At 44.6% G+C, this 10,794-nt stretch overlaps 1 protein-coding gene across 2 annotated transcripts in view; it reads right to left on the bottom strand.

Moving 5' to 3' along the window:
• Positions 1-234: 234 nt before the first annotated feature.
• LOC119449720 (ubiquitin-protein ligase E3A-like) overlaps positions 235-10,794 on the bottom strand; it is a 42,572-nt gene continuing 32,012 nt past the window's right edge. For both annotated transcript variants that reach the window (XM_037712958.2, XM_049665406.1), the window contains exons 13-16: positions 9,902-10,057; positions 8,704-8,774; positions 3,884-4,027; positions 235-1,880 (exon numbers count right to left, since the gene is read on the bottom strand). In XM_037712958.2, the coding sequence (XP_037568886.1) occupies positions 1,760-1,880; positions 3,884-4,027; positions 8,704-8,774; positions 9,902-10,057 (492 nt within the window). In that variant the 3' untranslated portion in view covers positions 235-1,759. The remainder of the gene's footprint in view (positions 1,881-3,883; positions 4,028-8,703; positions 8,775-9,901; positions 10,058-10,794) is intronic.

The following is a 10,794-nucleotide window of genomic DNA, read 5'->3' as shown; positions in this document are numbered from 1 at the left end:
AATCAAGTGTAGGCGAATAAACAGAAGTCTACTATGTTTGTAACTAAATGAAGTTTTACGTCTTAGGTGGTGGTACTCAATTTTTTGAGTGGCAGCTCCGACCCTGTCCTACAATTGTCATTTTCTCATGAACGAGCGACTTAATTCTCGGTAAAAAGTGACCCTATGGGCACATATTTGCCTTTACTGTGCCTTTAAAATCGGCAACATTTGAATGCAAAAACACTCCTTAAAAACAAAAGAAACTGACTTTATTTCACTTAACATGATGTCGATACAAGCACAGGGCTGTTAGACAGATGGTCAAGTTTACTGGCAATCTGTCTAACAACACGCCTCACTTGCAACAACCAATTATCTGCCTGCAGCTAAGGTACTTTGTTCTTCAACTGAAAAAAAAAAAAAAACAGTGATGGTAAACACAAGCCACCCTCAACCCTTTTTGCTGAAAAATTTGATTCATCAGAGCCCCCTCCTACAGGACAGCAGGAGACAATGTCATCAAATTCATATTCCTGACATTCTTCAAGCGTTATGTATATGTGTATACACAGCATGTAGAAAACATTCTTATTACTGCACACAAGGTGAAAATAAAAACTAACCGCATCTCACTCCTCGATGCCAACTGCTTGGTAAAGGCCTTCAAAGAGCTTAACATTGCTAGCTACTTCCCAAAAGGAGGGTTTTGCATTCTGCGATCCTACGGCTTTTTGCATTGTATATGTACAAAAAAACAAATTTACAAATGACAAAATTACAGCACACGTAGTACATGATTTGCTTGTTGCTATCCATGACCCTTCTAATACACACCATGGTTCTCTTTAGTGGCTCCATAGACAACAATATTCTTTCAGGACAATGCACGAAAGATGCCAGGACACAATGGAAGCAGCCAACTGTTATGCTAGACAAAAAGGTTATGCTCATCTTCAGACGTTATACTGCATTTTCGTAACGCGACCAGGTATCGACTTCTGCCTCCTCTGGTTACTTAGCAGTGTGGTTCTAGAAAGTGCAAATGGTGACGAAAGTGCCCACCACATGCACACATTTCCCGCTACCAAAGTCGCAAAATTTACGTATTCGCAGCCTATATACTAAGATACATAGAGACACTCGCTTCGAAAAAAAAAAAAAAAAAACACAAGCCATTCATATTGCCCTCTTAGAAACATGGAACTTGTGTGGTCATACAAAAGCAGCACACCACACTGAATTTATGGGTTGCAGTAAAAAGGTTTTCCTTCTAAGCCCAGAGCTGCCTATTGTTTCTCGAAGCATCATTACATCCACCTGAATGCAAATTCAATCCTCTGTGACACTTCCAATGCTTTACTCACCTCAACATCATTAGAATGGATAAAAGCTAACAAAAGCAAGCAATCTTCTGGAAGTGGGGCCATCTTCATCCCATCTGGATCCCACAGAAACAAAGCAACATTCTTCACTCCACGGTGCCCCACTATAGAAAGGCTACGGCCACAAAAGTGAGGCAAGCATGAATAAGCGTGGCTCTGTCTTTTTGCACAGCTGAGTAAGTAGCCTTTATGTCTAACTGTCATGTTATAGGCAGGCACCCTGTTCATTTGTGCCTGCAATGCAGTTGGATAGAAGGAGTGAAAAACAATGTCCCACACACACACGAAAAAAAAAAAAAAAAGTCTCCAGCCAAGCGCACTTGTCGATGCAGGAAGGGAGAGGGAACTTGTCAATGGTACAAGATGCAGAACGCAGTCGGGATCAGGAAAGGCCATTAAAACATGCCAAATCCCTTCGAGTAGTTAATGGCTTTGAGCAGGCGGTCGGCCAGCTTCTCCTTGGAAGAGTACTCGGGCAAGAGAAGCACGTTGAAGCAGGTATGCGCTGTTGGCAACCTGCAGAGAGAGAGGGTCACAGAGCACTCTTTACAGAGCAGTTCACACCTGAGCCCACATTCACCACAGGCAATGCCACAAAAATCAGATCTTTCATTGTGGATGGCGTGAAACTATCTGCAACAATCAAGAACAAGTATACACAGTAGATATCTGTTAATTCGAACCTGACAGGACCGACGAACTTGGTAGAGTTATCCAGTGGCTTCACTTTAACAAGATGCAGAAAAACTGCCAAGACACACTGCTGATTAATTTGGCAGTGTTTGCCCGACTCTAACATGCCCCCGAATCGAATGTGCACCCACATTTTTGGGTTCAAAGTAGGAAACTAACGCAGAATTGACATTAGAACTTCTAAAGAAACTAGAAAACGAACATGTACCCGACTTCTTTTATCAAGAAAAACAGCATGTTTCCGAATTTGGCAATAAGAAAAAGGCAACACCAGCTAATTTTACTTTCACAGAACCACCGAAATTTATGTACACCTTCTGCCTATTGTCATGAACCAAAGCCACCACTTTATCAGTGTCTACATGTCATCCTCCATACTGTCCATAGCGCATTTGATATCATCATCATCAGCCTATATTTATGTCCACTGCAGGACGAAGGCCTCTCCCTGTGATCTCCAATTACCCCTGTCTTGCACAAGCTGATTCCAACTTGCACCTGCAAATTTCCTAACTTCATCACCCCACCTAGTTTTCTGCCGTCCTCGACTGCGCTTCCCTTCTCTTGGTATCCATTCTGTAACTCTGTCCATCGGTTATCCATCCTACGCATTACATGGCCTGTCCAGCTCTATTTCTTCCGCTTAATGTCAACTAGAATATCAGCAATTCTTGTTTGTTCTCTGATCCACACCACTTTCTTCCTGTCTCTTAATGTTAGGCCTAACATTTTTCGTTCCATCGCTCTTTGTGCAGTTCTTGACTTGTTCTCGAGCTTCTTTGATATATTGCATTTGATGTATTCAAAATCAAACGAGTCTGCAACAATTGCAAACGGGATGGTGGCTCACTCCTAGACTCCAAGAAAATGTGACATTTCAGAAATTAGCTCTTTATTTCGCAAGAGCCCATGTGCAACATCGTGCCAAGATTGGGCCTCTACGCCTTACCTTTGGAGCCTCCTGCCTTGGATGGCACAAAAATGGTCTTCAAATTTTTTATGGCTATATTCAACACCGTTGTGCCCAAAGAACCATTTGCTGCCTCCAATGCCTCCATTTGTTGGCAATTCACAGGAAAAGCTTTTGATATATTGCCAAGAACTTTACGCATATACATTCGACCTATGAAAGCGAAACTATCTGATCCGCCACTCTCTCATGGCCCCAAGTCTCCACTGTGTGAGCACACTGGCTTGGCTTGGCTGGCTCGAGCCGGTTTCACACAATCTAGGAGCTCACGTTTGGCTGTGTCAGCACAGCGCGGCGCACCGCAGTGAGAGAGAGAAGTGGAGGCACTGGTTTTTAGCACGCTGTGTGCAAGCATCACCATCGATATGTGGCACGGTGCAGCTAGGCCTGACCTCCCAGATTGCAATCTCGGAGGGTACCCCTAGCTTCCCCAGCTACATGCTATAGCAAGAGAGAGGTGTGATAAGAAAGAAGTGCTGCTTATCCACGGCTACCATGCACATGGCTACATGTGGTGGTGAAAAAGACCAGTGTTGCTCGACAGCATATTTCCTGCTCGAATTTTCAACTGCCGCGTAGAATGAGTGCGGAACACGGTGGAAAGTGATATGCTCGGTGCGCAATGGTGAGTATTTTTTGTTTCGGAGACCAATCTAGTTCATCATATCCACTGGCAGAACAATTTTACTTCTGTAGGTGGTTAGTTTATAGGTAGGTGGTCAGGTCATACTAATTGGGGTTCTACTGCTTCGATCAAGCAATGCGTCTACTGGGGGCTTTTGTTCACACGATATCAGCACCAGAACACCCACATGGAAAACAACCAGAGGTCACAAAATAGCAAGTTCCCACAAACCTTTCCGAGTCTGTACCATGACGCGCAATTACCAGCTTGAGCTTCGAGAGGCCTCCCACTGGCACCCGATCACTGCCCGTTGCAAACTGAAGCAGCTTTCGTTTCTGCTCTTGGCTGAATTCATGCACCAGCTCCCAAAAATGCCTGCGGCAGATAAAAGAAGAAAACAAAAAGAGGTGCATCAGCAATGCTTGAAGTGCACAATGACATGTGTGTGTCACAGATAATGTGTCACTGCTTCAGGAAATCAATTGATTACATTGTTGAGTGAAAACGATGATTCAAATTTCGTTCCTTACTGTATTCACTTTGTATTTCATTGTCTGGTTGACTGTCAACTCATTTTTGTTTTATATCTTTCGCCTGCCTACCAACATTTTTATATTTTCATGGTGACAAAACAGCATACAGCAAAGTAATAGGGTGAGTTCAGGTAACGATAGACATAGGGGGTGACGACAATATTTGTTTTTCAGCAAAATTTTTATATGAGGTGGGCAAATGTCTTTGTAGAAAGGAATCAATCTTTGTTTTGTGAAATGCAGAGCAGAATTCAAGAAATTCCACTCAACTGTGAAGCTGTTGAGTGGAAATCATTTCCACTACAAACCTCAGTTCCACTCAACACTCACAGCTTCCCAAAAGATAGGTTTGGATTGACCTGACAGTGGCTCAAGTAGGATGGAAGTAAGCTGGATACTATATAGTCAAACCTCGATATAACGAAGTTGTACTCGCAGTGAAAAACTTCATTAAATCATAAATTTCGTTCATTGGGGCGTTGACTTTCAGCAGTAAAAACAACTTCACAAATTCCAAGAGCATTTCTGCGGGATAGTATCTTGTCAGTAAGCACTTAAAACTAATCGCAAGAAGGTCTGGGCCACAACAGCGCGGTTATGAACGCCAGTATGTGTAGTGCAGATCACGCCAAGAGCAATGCGTCAACGTGGCTAACAGTGGCAAAATTTGCATTTGTTGCATCCCACGGCACAGTAAATTTCGGACGCCATAGCTGACTGCGCTTAATGCCCGCAGCCGTCATCAGATGGCACCCACAAATTAAAAACAAAAGTGTAAAAAGATACGGATATTCGTTTTGCGCATAGAAAAAAAAGTCAGCTTTGCCAGGAAAGCTGAGCATTGATGGCAATAGCAAAGAGACAACAAGGGCGAGATGGCAGCTAAACAGAGATGGCAGGTAAGCACATGTTGCGCTTACCTGCCGGTTTTTAAGAAACTAAGATTTGGAAACGAAAATACACTGAAAATACACTAAATCGTTGAAACAGGCATAAAACACATTGTGCCGCACGGACAACTACCCAAAAATGAGAGTGATGCCGCTATGGCATCCGATATCGTGCCGGCGCATGCCCCACGCCATGCTGTTTATCCTATACGCGGCACGCCTCCGCCCTGGAGGGGTGCCTTGAAAACGCATGACTATCTTTGCGGCTTCTGAAATCCACACGAGGCAGTCGCTCGCTAATCTCGAAGGCCATATCATCGTCGCGGTTGGACTGGAGCGTGCTGCCTTGTGCCCAGCTTGACCACGCTTCCAAGCTTTGGCACTTCGCGTATGCCCTCTTTTTATCATGACCGGGTTCGAAGCGTTTTGAATCGAAGCGTTTGTTGTAGCAGTACGGCAATTTAAAAAAACATTAGTTATATCTGGAAGCAATTTCCATAGGGAGGGTCGGAAAATCGTAAATGCACTGAAATATGGTCGTTATAACCGATAGATTGTTGTATCTGGGATCGTAATAAGTGGGTTTGACTGTTTGACTGTATTTGCAAACTTCACTCCACATTGGGACCACCAGATCTGTCGTCCAGGACGTTGGCCACTCCATCCACATCATGGATCCACAACAGCTTGTCTTCGCAGATGCGTCCAGCCGTCTGCCGTTATCGCAAGCATCACGTTGAAACACTGCTTTACAGCACCTGTTGTTTTAACAAGCACAGTGTGTGCTCCTCTTTCCTCGACCGTCTCGCTCATCGGTATGTCAAAGTCTAGTGGTATCTGATCAGCATTTGTTTTGTGAGCAGATAAACTCTCTGTACCGGAGTAGGCGTATAACGCGACTTAGGGCCCATCGCATACAGCGAAATGAAAGACAAGCAGAAAAGCAAGCAACAGATACAGTGTAGACCGCGTAAGTCGCCGGAGTCGCGAATATCCGCACTATAAGCGGTACCGCATTATAACCAAAGCAACAATTTTCAAGGCCCGCACATATGCGAAACATGTGCACCGAGCCGCCACGCGTAAGCGACAGTCGAGGAATGCGGCTAGAACGTTTGCATTCATTTTACAGTTGAATCTCGTTAATTTGAACCAAACCACGCGGCGGCGCCTCCGACCGGCATTGCTCCGGCACCGCCATAGAGTAAAAGCTTAGGAGAGACCCCTCAATGTCGTGCGCGAACAAAAAAAAGAAGAAAAAAAATGCGGCGGAAATTTCACCCTCTCTCAAATGGCAAGGTCGCAGATTCTGCGTTGCGCCGGAACATGCGTGTACGTGCCGACGTCTCAGCCACGCTACCGTAGCCACGCGTAGAAAATGGCAGTGAACCCTTCTTTCTCCTTTATGCTTCCTCTACTTTCTAGTCACGTCTTGACCTTGCACGTTGCGGCTACGGCGCAGAGGGAAGCAGCGGCCTTGTCCCAGGTCGGCCAACGAAACTGCCCCACGCCGGCAAACGCCCGCTTCCCAATAATGGCGGAAAACGAAACTTCGTTATTGTGAAGCGAGCGTTGGATGGCGTTGGCAGTTACGCGGCCCTCGCTCGCTATGCACGCCGTGATATTTCACGACTCGCACTAAAGATTCTGGTTTCAGCCTCACTGGCTGTTTGTTCGCACCACGTGCCCTTCTCCTCCACTTCGTCTCTCTTTCTTCCTCGAGCACCCCTTGGGGCGCCCGTTTGAGGGGAGCGTTGGCCGTCTCCGCTGACTTCCGTACTCCCAGGCAGCCGCACTGTAACCGGTATTTGGTTTCCCGCGACTGCACTATAAGCGATACGTGTATACATGGAGTGCTATGGGAAAATTAACGGGAGTCTGAAAAGACCGCACTATATCCGGTCCTGCACGGTTACGTTATAAGTGGTCTATACTGTACATGAATTCGACACTACGCCTGACTATACCAACCAAGTGCCAGCCCGTGCCGGCTGCCCCTTCTTCACTTAGACCGCGCTCTCTCCTATTATGTCAGAGTAAAGTACGTAAACTGAAGTTGCTGTTGCAGACAGCCAGTTGCAGTTTTTTTCTGTTTCGAGTCTGCGAGGTGCCTTGGCGCCGGCACTCTTTCCATCAGGTCCCAAGCGACCGTGATAACTCGGAGCCTGTTCTTACCACATGCTTGCTGCCAGTGTTCTCTCGTCATGGCTTTGCTGTCAGCTTTCCAGTCATTAAACCCACTACCCCTGCGAGTGTGCTGCCACGGCATGTTTGCTGCTAGCATGGATATGCAGCCTACATAAGTTAGCTGTAGAATTTTGTTTACGTGATCTCAGCGTTTCTCACATGGCATCATTATTAAGTATTTTCAACGTGACAGGCATCGAGATAAAGTGTGTTTGGATTAAACATATGTGTGAGAGTAAAAGATGCTAGGCTCTCCACAAAAGGCAAAGCATCAATTGTGATAGCAAATTAGTATTGAGCTATACAGAGTAAGGATAGTAGTTTTATCAGCTATATAAGCTTGGACATGCAGCAGCATCAGCAATGCGCAGAACTGTTGTCGTCGCCGCCGGCGTTTTGCTCGCGTTCGCACCGAACGCGCGCGGCGTTGGTGACAGTTGTCGGTGCCTCTGGGGGCGGCTCGGAGGTTTTCGACGAGATCAGAACGGGACACTCGTCGAGTAGCGTCGGAAGTCTTTACAACCTCTCTCTCTCTCTATATATATATATATATATATATGGTGATTGTAAAGGAGGAAAGAGACGCTTAATTCTGCAGCCCTTCAGAGAGCATGGCGCAGAACGCGCTTTGCTCTTCGCCGTGCATTCGCTCCCCGTGAAAGCGCCCGTCCCTCATGCCCTTTCAGTTGCACATACAGCATCCAGCGCGCGGCGACTATATCATCGCCATTGGCGTCATGCGGAACCTCCCGGCGACGGCGATGCCGACAGCAGAAATCCGCTTTGGAGTGTCCATTCAATTGCTATCGCAATAAAAAACTGCAGCACAGCCATTCGATCGCAGGACTACACAGGAGCAAAGTTGGGGGTGCATTTGTTATGCAAGTGTGTTCATTGCGCCAGCATATAGGGTATTTCCTGGCCAGCAGTCAATAGCCGGATGTCATCTTGACTGCAAAATCAATAACCGAAAGTCATCTTGTTTGGTAAGAAAAAGCAGAGCATCAACCAAAGCGGTGTTGTTAGATAAGTTAAAACACGTATTAGTTAAGATAAGTATAAGTTAAACACGGGTGCACTGCAAGGGCTGTGTGTGAAGCATAACTTTGATAAATTGTATAGAAGTTATGAGTTTCATACTGACGTAATGTCCACTCTGAGCAAAGATTATGGAATGTATGCGAAATTATGAGAAGGCATGCCAATTACTTTTCTGTGGGCATGGTAGGGCCCAAGCTGTAGGCATTCCACGCTGGGCCAGGTTTTCCATGTCCAACATGGCAGCATGTTTGGTTCACAATGGCATTCCAGGTAAGGTCTGCTACCTCTAAACTAGTGGGCTGGTGTGAAGTTCAAGCTCTGGCCTATGCACAGATCTATACTAGGAAGCTTTGCACTCAGCAACACTACTGGAAATAAAATGCAAGAACAAGCACCTTACCTTATAATAGGACTGTTGGCTGTGTAGCCGTCATACTCAGTCGACTCTTCGAGCGCATTAAAGTCAAAATTCTGCAATAATAAAGACAAATGCAAAACCCCTGAAATTCACTTAAGATTAACAAAATTGTTAAACATATTATAAACTGATTGTATACCGCTATTCCTATGCTGTGTGTATACAGTTAAACCACAATATAACGAAGCTGGTAAAATTGGGCCTTTACTTCATAATATATTGAAATTTCATTGTACCGAAATTCAACATTTTAGGCAAAAAAATTAGTCACTGACAGATATTTCTTACCCAGAAAGGGCTGTAAAAGATTCTGAATTATCAGGCAATCGGAGAAAATGAAATTCATTGACAGAAAAAGTCGCAAAGGCAACGCATTGGTAATGATAGCAAAATTCACTTTTACATTCATTTATTAAATTAGCAAGCATGGTGTCATGCCTAAAAAAGAAACACTCATTGTTGCAACTCTAGTGTGATGGAGAGAGCAAACAGAAGGGAGCGAATGCCTTCTACTGCCTCTCCAGCACTAGGTGCATATGAAGACAACACACATGCATGGTTTGGGTTTGCGCCACCGATGCCACAAGCACTTGATCACATTACAGTGAAAAATTTCACTGCAGTTGGCCTTTAACACTTTCTGTGCAGGATTTTCTTCATTTTTTTTTTTTGGAGGTGACGCACCTTTAGCCTCGGTTTTCTTTCTCAGAAATTACAAAGCGAACACAATGGTTTATTTTGGTTATGCAGGAGGGCCATAATGACACAGATATTAGCAAATGCTCTCTTGGTTTGGTCCTCGCATTCCTATCTGACATCAGTGACACGGCGGGCAGAAACGCGAAAACGTATCAGTATGTCAGTGGCAATAAAGGGTTGAATGATGTCGAGTAAGCCCACAAGAGAAATTTTTCCTTGAGATATAACTTAGTTGGTTCTAGAAGCTAGTTAGTTCAGTATGATCTAAAACGTAACAGACCGACTTGGGACAAGAACATAAACTGAAGAGCAGACAAACACTTGTCATTCTGCTCTTTGGTTTAAGCCTTCATCCTAAGTCAAGCTGTCCCATTTTGGTTGCACCAGGATGTTCAGAATCTTTAAATGATAAGCAGAGTCTGTTTGAGAGCCTAAATATCATTCTGCAACACACAACAGCATGAGAGGAAGAAAACATCACCTTGCTGCCACAGACAAGCAGTTCCACTTCCTCTGGCCGGAAAAGCATCTCCAAGGGAGAGTCGTCAGTCACGAGCAAGAAACCACGACGGAATGCACGGAACTGCTTCTCTATGCTCTTGTTGAGCAAAAAGTCTGTGTACAGGTCAACAAATTCCTGTTTGGGAATGGAATAAGAAAGGAGTAAACCCAGTCAAAACATCCTGCCTGAGAGATTTACTTAAAAGTCATAATCTACTTTCATTACACTCATTAGCATGAAGGTAACACGTGAAATCAGAACATTCAAACAGATCCTTCATGAAAGTCAGAAATGACTGGAACTGCCTCTCGTTTTCCTGCAACGGTGTGACAACTTGGCTTTGTTCAAATACCCAATAACCTAATTTTACCACAACTATGTCCTAGCAACAGTTTGCTTTTACTGACACACTGTATTTGTACTTTCCTTGTGTACTTACTACTTCGCTTTGCATAGTAAATGCTTTTTATTTTACTCCATTTCTTGTTAGTTCAGGTGTACCACCCCTCTAGTCTGAAGAAGCTTACGTAACTGCCAAGTTGTTCAAATGGCAACAAACACATCACTAGTGGCTACCAGTAGCTTCCCCAGTTTAACTGTCACAGAGGAAGGGGGCATGATTTTCACACTATGCTTGTGGCCTTGCATGTTCCTTCACTATTCCTTGAATTCAGCGCTCTTTCATTGTTACATATTTCAATATTCCAGCTCTTAATTTGGAACAATATGCCATAGCAGCATCAGCATGTAGTGTACAAACTGCCTCTGGTGTACGAAATGCCAAATGATCGTGTTTGCCACACTCAATAACTCTGTGCCAAAGTGGCTGCTCCTGGGACCTTCTAGCCATGAACATTTTGGCATCTGTACTG

This window comes from Dermacentor silvarum, chromosome 4, assembly GCF_013339745.2.
Source record: "Dermacentor silvarum isolate Dsil-2018 chromosome 4, BIME_Dsil_1.4, whole genome shotgun sequence".
NCBI lineage: Eukaryota > Metazoa > Arthropoda > Arachnida > Ixodida > Ixodidae > Dermacentor > Dermacentor silvarum.
This window is presented reverse-complemented; position numbering and strand designations above follow the sequence as displayed.